The 17548-nt window shown below is 37.0% G+C and overlaps 1 protein-coding gene across 2 annotated transcripts; it reads right to left on the bottom strand.

Annotated features, from left to right (window-relative positions):
* Window positions 1-1018: 1018 nt before the first annotated feature.
* Window positions 1019-17189, bottom strand: slc45a1 (solute carrier family 45 member 1). Of its 2 annotated transcripts, XM_016268256.1 has the most exons (10): window positions 17002-17189; window positions 14149-14582; window positions 12481-12573; window positions 12084-12308; window positions 8873-9753; window positions 7725-7878; window positions 6836-7012; window positions 6544-6749; window positions 4840-5065; window positions 1019-1598 (listed from the first exon to the last, which is right to left on the bottom strand). In XM_016268256.1, exons 2-10 carry the CDS (start codon window positions 14570-14572, stop codon window positions 1570-1572), a joined length of 2415 nt encoding a protein of 804 aa, XP_016123742.1. In that variant the 5' UTR covers window positions 14573-14582; window positions 17002-17189; the 3' UTR covers window positions 1019-1569. The 2 variants fall into 2 exon arrangements, with proteins under 2 accessions (XP_016123742.1, XP_016123741.1); XM_016268255.1 differs by lacking the exon at window positions 1019-1598 and having other exon boundaries at window positions 4571-5065.
* Window positions 17190-17548: the final 359 nt, after the last annotated feature.

Below are 17548 nucleotides of genomic sequence, written 5' to 3'. Positions count from 1 at the left end.
TTTTTTTTTGGTTGCTTTTTGACCACTGCTTTGTATAGTTTGGTTCAGGATTATAAATAAAAAAAAAAACAGTCTTGTCTTTATAAAAGCCAGTGCCTCTTGGGTCTTTTTTAACGTTGCGTTGGGGGGTTGCAAAACTTTTTTTAAAGCTGTTTGAAACAAGATTGGACATGCAACAAATATGTGAAAGAGGACTGACCTTAACATGCTCAAATTTAGGTAAAAACTAAAAGTAGTGCCTTGCACAAAGGTTAAAGGATTATTTCACCCAAAAATAGAAATTTGCTAAACATTGTACTTGCCCCTCAGGCAATCCAAAATGTAGATGAGTTTGTTTCTTCGTTGGAACAGATTTGGAGAAATGTAGCATTGCATCACTTGCTCACCAATGGATCCTCTGCAGCGAATGGGTGCCGTCAGAATGAGAGTCCAAACAGCTGATAAAAACATCACATTCTACATGACTCCAGTCCATCAATTAACGTCTTGTGAAGCAAAAAGCTGAATGTTTATAAGAAACAAATCCATCAAGACTTGTTTTTTTAACTTCAAACCATTGCTTCCAACTAAAATACAAGTCCTCAATCCATATTTTTTTCTCTAGTGAAAAAAGTCGTCTCGTCTGAATCAGGAGAGAAATATGCACAGATCGAGCACCGTTTACATGCAAAAACAGTTCTAAACGAATATGTCACTGCATTTGAGTGCGAGAAGACAACAGGGGATGGACTTTTTCATTGGAGTTAGTATTATTTGGATTATACACTCATATTATGGCCAGTGCTTTATAGTTAGAACACCTTTATCATGGATTTGTTTCTTACAAGCACTCAACTTTTCACAAGATGTTAACTGATGGTCTGGAGTGGTTTGTATTGTGGATTACTGTGATGTTTTTATCAGCTGTTTGGACTCTCATTCTGACGGCACCCATTCACTGCAAAGCATCCATTGCTGAGTAACAGTACATTTCTCCAAATCTATTCCTATGAAGAAACAAACTCGTTTACATCTTGTCCATTTCAGCAAAGCTTCATTTCTGGGTGAACTATTCCTTCAATAGATTCAGTTTGACCTCCATTTGAGATCCTACTGCGCCCCCCGCTGGTTAAAGCCCCTTCACCAGTCTTTGTACATACTTATATCAGAACGACACCTGCAGCAGAAAACCTTCGTCCTGTGACAACTGTTTAATTCTCAGAGCATTTACCTGTACAATGCAACTTACTAACATCGCTTTCCTTAGTGGAAGATCTGTACATGTTTGTGTAGATAACACATGACTGAGGAAAAGAATGTGATTATGAGTTTCGTCTCATTCAGTTCTTTATTCGCTGCTTCTGAAATTGCTTGCTACCTGGAGTTTTTAAAGGTTTGATGTGCTGCATGTATTGCAAAGCGAAACAAACAAAACAACAACAACAACAAAAAAGATGCTTAGCAATACGGGCGCACAATTGTGAGCGCTCTGGTGGAGAGTCCATATCGGTTGTCCAGATTTGTTGTAGTCACCGAACAATACATTCGGCTTGTTCTTCCGCACGAGGCTTGTTTCCGTATTGCGATCACTCACACCCCAGCCTCAACGTCCGCTCTGCCTGATAATGACAAGAATGACTGTCATTACAACGATCACGCCAGACCACAGGGAAGCAGGCATGAGAGCGTGCGTTCCATGACATGGCTCAGTAGGGGAACCATAAATATGTAATTTATGTTTTTCTTATAAATATGTCATTGGAGCGTCCACCAGTGTCAAGCCATGTTACAGTAGGCTATGGCAAACATGCGAAAGGAATATTCGTACTCATAAGGATGTGTGTAGCCTAGTAGGTAGCTAGTATTCAAATAATAAGCCTAATCACTTTAAATATACTATATGCAAACCGAAGAACCAATAGACACACACACACGTTCTCTGTTTTACTGAGGTACAGTTCGAAACAGAGGCCTACAGTAAGGCATCAGTGCGGCTTTACATGCAACCAAACCGACAGGTCTTCAAACAGTTCATTGACATGTTCACAGGATACATTTGCTTTGGATATGTGAGAGGGGTTTACTTTTATTAAAAGCAATGAACCACAAAAAAGAGAGTTCGGGCGTGCTATCAACAGTTTTGGCTTCCTCCTTCACGAGGAATCGACAGTAAAAAAAAAAACATTTCACATTATGTACAAGCCAGATGAAAGTAGTCAGGCATCACATGTACTCAAACACGCTCTCTCTCTCACAAACACACACACACACTCTACACAAGCTTGCCGTCATGCAGTCACTGTTGCAGCATGCTTATGTTTAGAAATCTGAGTGAGATGCATAGTCAAAATCGCAGCTCTTTTACCCTCTCTCACATCTCCAGTACTGCGTACGTGTGGCGTAAAGTGAGGAAGGTGTATCTGAAGCAAGCGCAAGGAGTCTGAGCTGTTTGGTTGAGTGTGTACGGGGTCCAAAATTAACTTTTACCATGTCAGCTGGTAAATTTAGTGTACACTAGGGTCCAGAAGTCGCTATTAGTTTGAAACAACAAAATTTAAAACAACAAAAATAATTACATTATTTGCATAATCGGAGTGAGATTTAAAAAAAATAAAAATATTTACTTGGTAAACTCAGTATTTGGTTTGTCTGCAAACCAATGCTGCAATTGAAGCTGACAATTTACTGTAATAAAATAATGTGTATTTTTTTATACGTATTTATTTTTCATTTATTTGTAATATTATAGTTTATATATATATGAACTAAATTATAGGATATAATTTTGTTCATTTTTACATAAAAAAAAATCAGATTTCTTCTCATAAAAATTAAGTTTTGTATGTATTTGTGTTATATATGTAATATTATATCATATGAAATAAAAATATTTCATACAATAATCGAAAATGTATTATCCTTCATGTGCTAAATTTAATAAGAAATGAATAAGAAATCTTTCTGTTTCTTTGCTTTCCATGAAAAAACTTTGATTTCAGTTTGGTCTCAGACTAATGGGCCCCAGTGTACAGTATGTATATTTTTTGTACTTTTGAAAAATGAATTATTTAACTGTTTAACCTTTCTATATTTGTGTCATACAAAATCTGTTACTAAAACATCATGATTCTGCTCTTCAAAATTTTGTTTTGGTGAAATTTGTCTGGACATAGTGCACTGAAGTTCTGATCAATAAAAAAAAAAATGGTTTCCTATAAACATCCGATGAAGTTTTCCACTAGAGTATTTGTGTCATACAAAATCTGTTACTAAAACATCATGATTCTGCTCTTCAAAATTTTGTTTTGGTGAAATTTGTCTGGACATAGTGCACTGAAGTTCTGATCAATAAAAAAAAAATGGTTTCCTATAAACATCCGATGAAGTTTTCCACTAGAGAAAAAGTTGTTTTAAAGGGATCATATGATGTTGCTAAAAAGAACATTATTTTGTGTATTTGGTGTAATGAAATGTGTTTATGCGGTTTAAGGTTAAAAAAACATTATTTTCCACATACTGTACATTATTGTTTCTCCTCTATGCCCCGCCTTTCTGAAACACGTCGATTTTTACAAAGCTCATCGGTCTGAAAAGCGAGGTGTGCTGTGATTGGCCAGCTATCCAGTGCGTTGTGATTGGCCGAATACCTCAAGCATGTGACGGAAATGTTACACTCCTTACCATACTGTGATGCCCTGTCCGGCCGGAGCGACGAGACAAAAACATTCAAACCCATTACAAACGAGGCATTTGTTGCATCCAGTGGGGACATAATTACTGATTATAATGACTTATACTGTCTTTTTACGTGTTGCGTTGCGTTGCATCGCATCGCGCCGCGTAAACATAAAACCATGTCTGCATTTGTGATCGGAGAAATTACAAACAACAAGCCCTACTCTACACTGCTACTCTAAATATGAAAATGTACTTACAGTCTGTGAGTCAGAACAGCCGGCATTGTAGTCTACTCTCCCAGTATCAGTAAACAGTCCTCCATAAAATGTGCTGCACACATCTGAATATTTGGGTTGAACTGTTCTGGAACAGTGTTGTAAATACAACTTAACCACTGATTTCTAGTCGTGTCCTTCCAAAAGAGCCGGCGGGCTTGCGGTAACCACATGTGACGACCCCGGGCTGGACTCCGCTTCGTCCACGGTGAAAGCCGATCCGGTGATCCACAGCGCGAAGTTGAAGTATTTCCTCAGCGACCAGCACGGATCAGCTCTAGGCATGACGAAGCAGATATCGTCCTCTTTTGGAAGACCAAACAAAGTAGTTTCGCTTTCACAAAGAAACACACAGCGTCTTCAGGACATGGCGGCGGCGGCAGCAACAATACTACAGCGAGAATCAAAGTTACGCCTTCTTTCTTTGCGTGAACATTTGGGCGGCATTATGCAAATCTTCCCAGATAGTGACGTAGACATGTGGGGGCGTGTTAGAACGAGCCGTTTTAGGTAGGCGTGGCTGACTCTTAACTTTTATAAAGAATATCTCTTTGGATTTGAGACTTTAGTCTTTGCAACTTTACAGATCTTCTTTATGCACCAAGAGCTTGTAACACTCCAAAGAGAAAGGAAAAAATTGAAATCGCATCATATGACCCCTTTAAGATGCACGACAGTCATTGAACTTTTATTTACTGGACTGTTTGAATTTCTTTGCTTTGATTCCCGGATATCAATGAGCTTTAGACTATCGTTTTTACATTGTGATTTAATTGATGTTGCAATTCACGGAAATTACCAAACAGCTGTCTGCTGCTTCTGGGTTGTTAATTTTGGACCCGGTGTGTGAGAGATCAGGTCTAAATGTGCAGCAGCAGTGGCTGCGTCTCACTCTGGGGAGGCTCACCCTCGGGTGGTGGCAGATGGTACACCACACACAGTGAGGAGTACAGGCACCCCACAAATGACATCAGACTCGAAAAGTACATCACGCCCTGGGCCCCACCCACCAGCGATGTCAGAGGGCCCATCGCCACGGAAACCAAGATCTGTGCCAGGAAGTACTGGCAGCTGAGCAGGGAGATGTCCACCCCCATACCACGCCTGGTCCCATCCTCTGATGAGCCGCAGAACTGCAGGAACAACATGTGGACATGCATGATTGAGGTAGGGTGACCATACGTCCTCTTTTTCCCAGACATGTCTTCTAAATTGCCTAAAATGTCTGGGTTTTAGCTTTGTTTTCCTATTGTTGTCAAACTTGCTGAATGTAATGACTGAAACGTTGTTTGACCAATAGCGTGCGGGCATCGTACATAATCGACCAATCGTTGCGTGTGAGCAGGTGGGATTTACAGAGAACGTATAAAGCAATGCAAATACACATACATATAATGAAAGCACGTCAATCAATTTTTTTTAGGCAATTTAGAAATCTCGGTCAGGACATGTCTGTGAAAAATAAATACATATTTTACCCTAATTGAGATCAATCAAAAATGAAGTCAATGACTAAGGACCTAGTTTTCGTTTTAATTTTTAGTTTTAGTAATTTTGTTATGTGTTTTTGACATTTTTTATTAGTTTTTTTTAGCTTTATTTTTATTTTAGTTTTAGTCAATTTACTACTTCACTTTCAAAATATTTCAGTTAGTTACTAAGGCAACATTTTAAATGTTTCATCTAATATTATTATATGATTTATATTTATTTATATTTTAATAGAATTAGTTTTAAAAAGTCAAAAAGATAAAAATATGTAGAACTCAATCAACATGCAGCTGAAAACCACTGAAATAATTTTAGGTCCCTCAGTTCATGAAAACTGAAAAAGAAATGCATGCTTTTTATTGTATTTACAGTGGAAGTCTATGAGGCTAAATATTACAGAAGGTTTAAGAGCAGAAATGTGGAAAGTGTTGCCAACAACAATATTGCAAATATTTATTTTATATACCTAGTTTCTCTATTATATCCCTATTTATGTGTATTGTGTAAAAGTTGCTATGTTCACTATAGTCATGACTTTAAATAATCGATATAATTTTGCACATACAGGGTTAGTAAGCAATTTTGTTACTGTTCTCATGTTCCCAGCTAACAAAAATATGTTCCAAGAACATTTAGCTAATGTTCCCATTAAGTTATGAAAATGTTATTTCTAAAATGTTCTCTGAACATTCAAAACTTCCATTTTTAAAAATGTTTTAATAACTTTTTTTTGGTCATGCGAACATTAATGAAACATTCCATTTCATCAATTTGAACATTACTTTTGAAACAAGTTGTTACATTTAAAAAGTGTTAGTTGAATGTTCCATTAATAATGTTTAAATATGTTTTATACAGTTAAATATTGTTTTATATGTTATAATGTTTTTGAAAGCATTATTAAAAACCATATAACTTTTTTCAGAGAATGGTCTCTGTTAGCTGGGTTCACAAAAATAATATTTCATCTTGATGATATTCTTATGAAATAGAGAGTATTTTAATGTTTATACTGATACTGTGCCCCATAGACTTCCATTATATGTACAGTCCCATAAACACAATTTTATTTATTTTTACATCTAACTATATTCTCTTTCTGTTCTACAGATGTTCTCACCTGCGGGCTCTGGTAGTATTCACAGAGCAGAGAGTAAGGCAGCGTGCAGAGAGAAGAGAAGAGAATGCCGTAGGTGACGCAGAGAGACAGCACCACGTACAGGTTGGTGGAGAGAGTGGCCAGCCCTGTGCCCAAACCAAAGGCCAGATAGGCGAAAAAATACAGAGAACGCAATGAGAACCGCTCCTCCAGCTTCTCAAGAATGGCTGCAAGAGGAAAAGACAAAAGAAAGTAATGTTACTACATAGAATCTTTGTGCATGCTCAAATTGTACGGTCACGCTTTTACCAACCTGAATAAAAAGCAGCACTAAATGCATAGATGCACATCCCCCAGCAGCCCATGCTGACGCCTGAATTGTAGCGCTTGTACTCCTCTGAATCGTGGTGGGCCTTTGGGTCTCCACCAAACACAACCTCCCCCATAAAGTCAGTGTAGAAGAGCAGCATCCCCTCAAATGATAACCAACCTGTGATGGGAGATGAATGATTTAGACTTAAACACTTTTGAAAACCATTGTATATTAGCTGAACCACATGCTCTTCATTTGCAAAGTTGTGCACATCCTGTGGCCGTGGAGTTTTTGTTAATTAACTTTTTTGGCTAGTTTTACTATGTTTTTAGTTACCTATAAAAGCACTCACAGATCAATTTAACACATATTCAGATCTGTTCCCTCAAATCAGTGTCATTTTAGTTGTTTTTTTTTTAATATATTATTATAGTATTTATTAATATTTTCATTTAGCTTTTATTTATTTAATTTTTTTTTCATTTTAAATAAATTTTTAGTAATTATATGGTACTTTTAAAATAATATTTCTTTTTATTTCAGTTTTAGTAATTTTAGTACTTCAACTTCCATCAATTTTATTTCAGTTAGTTGCCAAGGAATCATTGCTAAATTAGTTTTTTTTATTATTTTTTTTATTTTATTTTATCTACTGTATATTTACATTTTGTTTTACTTCAGCATTCTTTCAATTAACTTGAATTTATTTTGAAAATGATTGAAATAAGTTTTAGTTTTAATGAACAATAACAACCGTAAATTCAGAAACAAAAACTGCAAATGATGTTTGAGCTTGGTGATGGCTAATGCAACCATGTGAAATGTGCTCATTATTAAAACAAAAATTATTATTTTGTATATGCCTAATGAAATTCAAAACCTTTATTACCCAGAAAATGGTTGGTGCACAGGCTTCGTAAACATGGAGGCATCCTGTAGATGGCAGTACAGAGCAGTTTTATTGACATTTGAGAGTCTGCTGCTTCATGGGTGCTGCTGAGGTCACTGTCATAATGCATGCCATTCAGCAATATATTTGCCACCTTGGGAAAAGAGCAAAAACATGCTAAAGTTCAATGGCAAGCCAAGTATACATAAAAAGCATGAATACACACTTAAAATTTAAAAAAAGAAAAGAAAATTACAAAAAGTGAAATAAAGTGTAAGTACTAAAATTACGACAAATAAAATCAAATAAAAATAAAACTATACAAAAATATAAAAAACTAAAATCTAATACAAATTACAAAAGCACATTACAAAAAAAATACTTAAACTGAAACTACAATTAAAATGGAAACTGCAAATGTGACAATAATAGCTCATTCAAAATAATAAATACTATAATAATATAGCCTATAAATAATACTAAAATAAGGAAATTAAGGAACATTATTGTAAAATTTGTTAAATGGATTTGGGTGGTACTCTTGTGAATGGCGGCGGACGCTGATTAGGAAGAGAAGAATTGTTTAATAAAGTTGTTATTTGTGTTTTCTTTTGCGCACAAAAAGTATTCTCGTAGCTTCATAGAATTACGGTTGAACCCCTGATGTCACATGGCCTATTTTAACAATGTCCTTACTATGTTTCAGGGCCATAAAACTTAGAAAGCTCTCGGATTTCATCAAAAATATCTTAATTTGTGTTTCGAAGATGAACGAAGGTCTTTCAGGTTTGACATGAGGGTAAGTTATTAATGACAGAATTTTCATTTTGAAGCGTATTTCTTTAAATTCTCAGGTAATATCAATGGTATGACCTATTACAGATGCGCCCGAAATTGCAACAACAATGGCTACATATATTATAATATATATATATATATATATATATACAAATTGTTTGATCAAAATAATTGCTAGGGACAATTTAGTAGTCGCTGGATATTGGTAGGGACATAGGGTACCTAGCGTCCCTAATAAATTCTGCACCCTTGACTTGTGTATGCAAATAATACGTGGTTTAGATACTCATACAGGCAATTTAAATTAGGTAAAAATATATGTATGTACATTAACTACAGTACACACTGACCTGTTGACTGAAGGTGACAGTGCGCCTACGACCGTTGTCCAAACCGCCGCTTGGAGCAATTAGCGGGTCCTCCATTAAGGCCAGACTCTGGGGGCGCTTCAGTATCCCTGAGGTACTGCCTCGCTGTGATCCCGATGCAGCCTGTTGGCCCTCATTAGGCTGGTCAGTGGGTTCAATGGCTTGCTTTTGCTCATTAGCTTGCAACTCCTCAGTCGCCAACAACTCTCCATTAGGCTGCGAGAGTTTGTTTTGCTGTGCAACTTCATTTGCGGTAGGCGCTTCGCTTTGAGGAGGAGGGGGCGTGTCCCCCGGTGGAAGAGGCGGAGCCACTGACTCGGGTTCTAATGGAGTCTGCTGTCCAGTGTAGCATTCAATCAATACTCTGTCTATATAGGAGGTGCCTAAGGAAGAAGCAAACTCATTAATGCCTGTGAGCAAGTTATCCCGACTGATGAAGCTGCCGTATTTGGGCGTCAGAGGACTCAGAGGGGAAATGGGGCTGGCGAGGCCTGCGTAGAGACGTGCGTTGGCGCTGCTTGAGCGGCCCAGTTGATCCTGGTAGTGGCAATTGGAGAACTGCCTGTTATAGAGGGCTTCCTCCTCGTCCTCATCATCCTGGTCCATAGCGGCTCCGGGAGGAGGAGGTGGGGAGGGCGGCAGAGGAAGATTGGGGCTCTTGAGGTTTCGGGCGCTTCTGGTTTGAGGCTGAGGCTGGGGTAGAGGTCGCTCAGGGATACTGGTGAGGGTCATGGCCGTGGTGGCGGCGAGGGTGATGCTGGTGAACAGGTATATGACCCGGAGCTGGCCACCCATTGACCTTCCGAACTCAGTTTTATCCCAGTTAATTCCACCCACAATGTAGCCGAAGCCGCCGCCAAGACCTGAGTTAAATCAAAGTTGCAACAGTAATGTGATTGAGGGTTGCTGTTTGTAAGTAAAACTTTTACATCTTTATTGATTATTAAATAATTATAATTATTTTATTTATTATTAATTTATGTATTGTTGGTGATTGAAATAAATCTTAAATAAAATAAACTAGTAGGTGAAGTGCTAAAATTACTACTACAACCAAAACTGGAATAAAAAGAATAAATACAGAAAAAACTAATTTAATAAAAATGACAAAAGCAAATTAACAAAATTGCTTAAACTGAAACTAAAATTAAAATGAAAACTGAAAATATAAAAATAAAAATAAAAGCAAATTCTAATTATATACTGTAAATGATATTATTAATATTATTAAATACTATAAAAGTATATAAATAATGATAAAATAAGCAGTGGTGTATAAAGTACCTGAAAGCCATACTCAAGTAAAAGTACAGATATCTTACCAGAAAATGACTTTGGTAGAAGTTGAAGTCACCGTTTAGAATATTACTTGAGTAAAGTCTGATATTTATTGTACTTAAGTACGAAAAGTATTTTTTAAATCTTAAACATACTTAAGTATTGAAAGTAAAAGTACAAGTAAATGCAAAATGGAAAAGAAGCAAATAAATATATACTGTATAAAAAAATGTTCATACACAGTTGAGTAGCAAGATTGTGTTCAGTTTTAACTCTTTCTTTCAGTTTGTATTTTTGGGTAAGAATAAGAAGCACTTCATCCGGTACTTAGTGTATTTCATTCCAACATAAGAAAACATTTCTGGAATCTGCATCTGACATAGCATTTATATGTATTTACACAGTTAATGCATCTCAGAGGGGACATGGATGCATTTAAACTGCAGTTACAGATGAATAAATAGGCCTAATGTTTTGTTTTTTTACATAAAACGTTGAAAATAATTTAAAACGTGAAAAAATAGTCGAAATGTGAAATAAAAACCGCCAGTAGGTGACAGCAAGTGACTGTTAATGAGTGAGTCGTTCATTCAAACTACTGATTAATTCAGAAACCAAGCATTTGACTGTTAATGAGAGAATCACTGAATCATTTATTCAACCGATTCGTTCAAAAAGCTGATTCATTCAATAAGCAAACACCGTCCATTACTCAGAGATGCCAAAAAGTGCTGTGATCTTTGTTTGGAACTATTTTCGTTAGCAAAATTGAGCAAAAACAAGCAATATTACCTCTAAAATGTAAGTCACTTATTGCTTTACTGAACTTGTATAAAATGATTATTAAATGTGTTATCATGCTATCTGCAGAAAAACGGTACTCTTTGTGTGATATAGATTAAGTTAACTATATAAAATTATATAAATATAAAAAACATACAGAAGCATTTTTAGAATGCAAAACAATTTACAATCTACAATTTAGAATGCCTGGAATTTTGAGTTTTAATAGACTAATAAATCAACATGCGTGCACTCTGTGTGCGATTTGGTAATATAGCCTACTTGATAATGTCAGATCACACATCATTACAACAACACTTACCATATTAATCGCAGAAGATATACTGTATATCACACACCCCAGACTCGACTTGAGTGGAAAATGAATCATCCGTGGTTGTGCGCGCACTTGTATGCACATGAGCAGGAGTCTAACTTGCAAACGCAAGACCACTGATTTGTCAAACCTGCATTCCTGCAGACCATGTTCTTCTGACTCTTGACTATTTTTGTAGGAAGTAACGAATATGCTTCGGGGAAATGTATCGGAGTAAAAGTATACATTTTAATTCTGAAATGTAGTGGAGTAAAAGTAAAAGTTGGCTGAAATATAAAAACTCAAGTAAAGTACAGATACTCCCAAAAAATACTTAAGTACTATAACGAAGTATAATTACTTCGTTACATTACACCACTGCACTGAGGGGATTTTTTTTTAAATATTGTAAAATGTGTTGAATGGATCTGGGAGTAGTATAATTTCATGGCTAAATGAATATAGTCAAATTAGCCAAAAAAAACTACAACTAAAAACCAAACAAGAATTAAAAATGTTGTCTTAGCACCTAACTGAAATAAATTACTTTAAAGATGACACAAGCACATAATAACATAATATTACTAAGACTTCAACTAAAATGAAAATTGAAAATATAAAAATATTAATAAATATTATACTGGTATATAAATATTACTAAAATAACCCTGATGTGATTACACATATATTGGACTTTGAGAATTATGAGAAAAATAAAGTCCTTATATGAGAACCACGGCTCAAGCAGTTAGCTCAAAAACAAAAATGCTTTAAATTAATAGCTAACCATAATTAATATTAAAGTTTTTCTCTGACCTGCCAGAAGAGCGTGTATATTCAGGCCTCGGTCTTGGTCCTCTGGGCTACACACATCCATCATGTACGCATGACTGGGGTTGTCGGCTGAGTCGGCACTGAAGTCCATCAGAACCACGCCGCACACCGTCAGCACGATGCCCCACTTGTGATCGAGGGTGGTGTCCGCCAGAGCCGATCCAATGTCCCGTCCATTCAGCACCAGTGTTAGACCCAGCAGAGCCCCTACAATCACACCAAAAGAAAGAGCGGCATTTAAATTAGTATTATAATCAATTAGAAAAATAATAATAATCTCATCTTAAAACCAGAAACTGTAGTTTCGATGTCACATATTAAACAGCAAAGAGAGAAACAGCTGCTTGATTGAACAGTAACTAAATTCAGAACTGCTTACCTATCGCCAGGGCAAAAATAAAAGGTCTCCTGCGGCCAAAGCGAGACGTGCATCGGTCACTCCATGCCCCAAGAATTGGTTGCAGAAGGAACCCTGAAAATCATAGAGGGAATAAAACTTAACTGGCTAAATGTTGGCTTTGAAAATTTGCATTAGAAGTGCCAAAAAGAAAACAATTTCACACAAATAGAAAAACTGTGTCAATTTACAGACTATTTCTTTTATCTTGGCCATTCTTTCCAATATAATAATGCTTTTACAAAGTAGTCCTTCTAAAGGAATATGATAGCTTTGTGTGAGGAATAGACTGTGTTCATGAGAAAAGTAGAGATTTTGGAATCTGATTTACAAATGAATCATTTGCTTGAACTGAATCTTGTCTATGGATTGGTTGATCCAGTTTACAGAACCAGTCTGAATGATTCCGTTTGATCCCAGTATTTGAATTTTACTCAATGATCTGGTTACATCAGTTAACAGACAACTTTTTTTGTACAAGACTTTGAATATAGCATACTAGTTTTATGAATTATTTTATTTACATTTATGCATTTAGCAGGTGCTTTTAATCCAAGGTAAGTCACACTGCATTAAATTGACAAATTTATCATTATAAAACGGATAGTTCCGGTGCTTGATTCTGATTGGTTGAGCCAAGTTCGAAGCGGTTGTAAATTCCTCTACAAACTCTACGGCAACCACTTTGTTGGAACCACAACCGTTTCTGAGGAACTACATTGTTTACATTGTTTTTATTTTGTGAAACCTTACGATGTATATGGAATAACCGTTTTATAAAAGCAATAAGCCCCATGAAGCCGTGGTTTACAGTGAATTTACAACACCCCTTAGCTGTTATAAATTCACTGTAAACCACAGCTTCTTGGGGTTTATTGCTTTAGTTCATGCTTTTCATGGGAATCAAACCCATGAACCTGGTGTTGTTAGCACTGAACTACACTCATCATTCGCTTAATTTTTTGAGCTTGACAGAAAACGTTCACTAACATTTTTAAAAAGTCATATAAAGGTTAGGACAAAACATTTTTAAAGTAATGTTTATGGAATGTTCTTATCACTTTAATAATATTTGGTATACATTCTCATAACATTACAAAAAACATCCTTAGAACAACATTCTTTGAACGTTCTCATGTTATTTTTACTTGATGAATGTCCTTTTAACGTTGAGAGAAAACGTTCTTGGAATACTAAAAATAAACGTTCAAATTACATAATATTTTGGGTGAAAATAAAGTTACCAGAACATTGTATGAAACGTTTTAGTAATCTTTAATTAACGTTAACCACAACAAGAAAACTGGGCATTTTAACGTTCTTAGTATATTAAAAATAAACGTTCAAATAACGTTATACCTTGGGGGAAAATAAAGGTAGTAGAATTTTGTAAGAAATGTTTTAATAACCTTTAAATAATGATAGAATCACCACAAGAAAACTGAACATTTCAACATTCTTAGAATATTCAAAATAAACATTTAAATAACGTTATATCTTGTGCGAAAATAAAGTGAGTAGAGCGTTGTAAGGAATGTTTTTGTAACATTTAAATAATGTCATAATCATGACTGGACTGGATTTGGGTTACCTACTTTTGTTGGAACCACACGAGGAACTGTTTGAATGAATCCTTTAAGATCTACTTACCTAAAATTGGACTGATGAACCACACTAGACTGTAGAACTGGTCGGGCAACCCCATCTGAAGTAACATAGGTGTGACATACGCCGTTTCCATTGCGTAGCTGAACTCGATCCCAAACAAAACGCAGCCATTGAAGAGAAGCTCGGGACAAGTGCGTCTCGGAGGAAGTTCGCTCAGGTCAAGCTGTTCCAGGGGACACGGCGTGTTCGGCGGTGGTGGCGGAGACGGCCGGATCAGTTTCCGTCGCTTCGGGTGCCTCTGGAAGTTGTTGGCTCTATGACTGAGGTGCCGTGTGGTGGACGACGGGAAACTGGATGTTTTGGACAGAGTGGGTCTCCAGGTGTCTTCCTGGGCAATCCCAAACTTCCCCCCTACGGGACTGGACAACAGGGGGTCGCTCGGGGTGCCCATTCCAGGAGATGACATTCTGCTCACACTAAAAGGAGGGAAAAAAAGATTGATGCACATTTCAAAAAACAAGAAAAAGCAATCTATCCCTGCTCCAGCACAGTGTCATCTGCACAAAGCACTCTAAGGGTGTACTCACATTAGGTGATCTGAACCGGTTCGTTTGACTAGTGTGATCGCTCCGTACGGTTCGTTTAGCCGTCCCTGGCTTGCTTGGAAGATGTGGGCCAGAGCACGGTTCAGTTGGGCTCGGGCACAGTACGGATGTAGTGTGATCACTTACAACACCGGAGCGCGGAACAGCTACTATTTTGTGTGCACTACTGTCATCATTACGAGCGCAAACATCTTCTATTGCTACTACTAAAGTACACTTTTCAATTAATTTAATTAAATCAAGTATATTTAGGTTTAAAACGGGTCTGGTTGTCACCTTATTGATGAACAGGAATTGTATTGATGAACTTGCAAATTCGTATATTAACGTCAGCTGCCTCCATATTAATCCTCTGATACATGCAAGGGAATTCGTGGCCTAATGGTTAGAGAGTTGGACTCGTAACCCAAAGGTTGTGGGTTCGAGTCTCATACCGGCAGGGATTGTAGGTGTGGGGAGTGAATGTACAGCGCTCTCTTTCACCTTCATTACCACAACTGAGCAAGGCACCGAACCCCCATCTGCTCGGGGGTTCTACTACTTGTCGTTTCTTGCCCCAACGGCATGTGTGTTCATGGTGTGTGTGTGCACTTTGGATGGGTTAAATGCAGAGCACTAATTCTGAGTATGGGTCACCATACTTGGCCACATGTCACTTTCACTTCACTTTTCAAGTGAAAATCGCTGCATTAGCGAATGCAAATTATTAGCGAAAGTGGTTTTCTCCGTGTTATCTCGTACATGACATAAGCATGCTCCGGCCCGGATTGTTTAGTGTGAGTGCAGGCCAGAGGGGGAGTGAGGAGGGGGGATAATCGTGCTCGGGCTCGGTTCAAGGCAACTGTGCCTATAGTATGAGTACACCAGGGTTCACTAATAAGTGAAGCCCTAGAAGAACCATTTTGATTCCCCAAAGAACTTTTCAGTAAACAGTTCTTAAAAATATAATTTTTTTTCTTATTGTGAACCCAGCTAACAAAAATATCTTCTAAGAACGTTTTGCTAACGGTTCCCATTAAGTTATGAAAACGTTATTTCTGAATGATTCAAAATGTCCAGTTTTTTAAACGTTTTAACGTTATGCAAACATTAAGGGACATTCGATTTTATGATTTTGCTAACATTATGGGAATGTTACTATTGAATGTTCTCTAAACATTCAAAACATCCAGTTTTTTTCTAATATTTTAAAAAGTTTTTTCTTGGTTATGTGACCATTAAGGAAACATTCATTTTTATCATTTTGCAAACATCATGAGAACATTACTATTGAATGTTCTTTGAACGTTCAAAACATCAATTTTTTTAATGTTTTAAAAACATTTTCTTTTCTTGGTTATACAAACGTTAAGGGAACATTCCAGTTTTATTATTTTGCAAACATTATGGGAATGTTCTCAAAAAGTAGTAACATTCAAATAATGTCCGATGAACATCCAGCTAAATCGTTTTAGGAAAAAAAAAAAAAGTTCCATGAATGATGTTTAAATAATATTTTTGTGAAAACATTTTTGAAAGACTAGGTCATTCTGAACAAACGTTCTATTAGCATTACTGGAAGAATGTTTGTTCATAACTTTGAGAGTACCTTGTCAGAACATTAGCCAAAGTTCAGAGAACATTTTACTAATCTAAAGAACATTTTTCTGAAATAAAGAACCTGGAAAGATTTCATGGATGTTAAAGGTCCCTTATGGAACCGTCAATGCCAATAAAGAACCTTTATTTTTAAGAGTGTAGGTCATGGTGACATTGAGATAGGAGAGCAAAACAACACAATTGCTTAAAGCCATTGTGAAAAGCTTCACATTAGTCGTTTTATACATCAAATTGTATGCAGCAATGTATCGTGCTGAAGCGCCATTGCTTCAAGGAGGTCAGTGATATGACACTTCTTCTTTCCTCGTGCACACGACGTACTGCAACCAATGCGCAGCTCCACTGACAAGATGCGCATTGCACATGTGGTCTGTCTCTCCATAGCTGAGGAAGCAAAACGCATAACTGCAGACTCGTTCCTGCACACTTCTGAGAAATACACGAGATTGTGTCTATTAAGCAAGAATAAGAAGCGCACATAATGGTTGATTTATAAAAAAATATTTAATTATGGATGAAAAGGATGCTTGCATGAAGAGCAAGACGTGTTTATTTTCAGTTTGACCACGCCGGCCGCACTTCAGCGGTGTAATAATCACCCTAATCATTGGCTTTCAAGCTAAAAATTATACAATCGACTCCACTCATGTGTTCTTTGTGAGAGGCGTGCGGATGGAAGCAGAAATATTACCTTTATCCGCGATGCTCTTCATGCATTACTGGTTTGCGAACAGCAGACGGAAGGACTCATCATGTTGACGCTGCTGTTTAAGGTTTCATGTTTTTTCGTGCGTTCTGGCGCAGTCATTTCTCAGCTTTTATCGTGCTCCTCCGGTCATCCCCTGTTCTCGCATCTCTCCTCCTCCAGTCCATCGGCTCTCCCCCGTGACGTCACAGCATCGCCCCCCGCGCCAAACTGCAGCATCAGCATCAGCTGAAAACTGACACCTGTCTTAAAAAGCCCTGTGGACCTTCAAGATGTCATCCTGAATTAATTATTTATCATTTTCACTTTTGTCATAGTTATAACCCGAATAACAAAAACACATTCTAAAAAATGCTGGGTTGTTTCAACACAACTTTGGGTCAAATAAGCTGTTAGGTTAGTCTATACACTCTAAAAAATGCTGGGTTAAATATAACCCAGTGCTGGGTTAAAAAGGGACAAACCCAGCTATTGGGTTGTTTTGAACCCAACCGCTGGGTCAAAACAGCCCAATAGCTGGGTCAAAACAACC

Source organism: Sinocyclocheilus grahami, unplaced genomic scaffold, assembly GCF_001515645.1.
Source record: "Sinocyclocheilus grahami isolate Dianchi unplaced genomic scaffold, SAMN03320097.WGS_v1.1 scaffold44.1, whole genome shotgun sequence".
In the NCBI taxonomy this organism is placed as follows: Eukaryota; Metazoa; Chordata; class Actinopteri; order Cypriniformes; family Cyprinidae; genus Sinocyclocheilus; species Sinocyclocheilus grahami.
Note: the sequence above shows the minus strand (reverse complement) of the source record. Positions and strands in the feature narration are given on the sequence as shown.

Coding starts and splice junctions, on each gene's coding strand:
- slc45a1 (XM_016268255.1), bottom strand. CDS start 14,572: ATGTCATCTCCTGGAATGGGCACCCCGAGCGACCCCCTGTTGTCCAGT. Junction 12,309..12,480: donor TATTTTTGCCCTGGCGATAG/GTAAGCAGTTCT, acceptor GTGTGATTGTAG/GGGCTCTGCTGGGTCTAACA. Junction 5,066..6,543: donor AATACTACCAGAGCCCGCAG/GTGAGAACATCT, acceptor TTGTTCCTGCAG/TTCTGCGGCTCATCAGAGGA.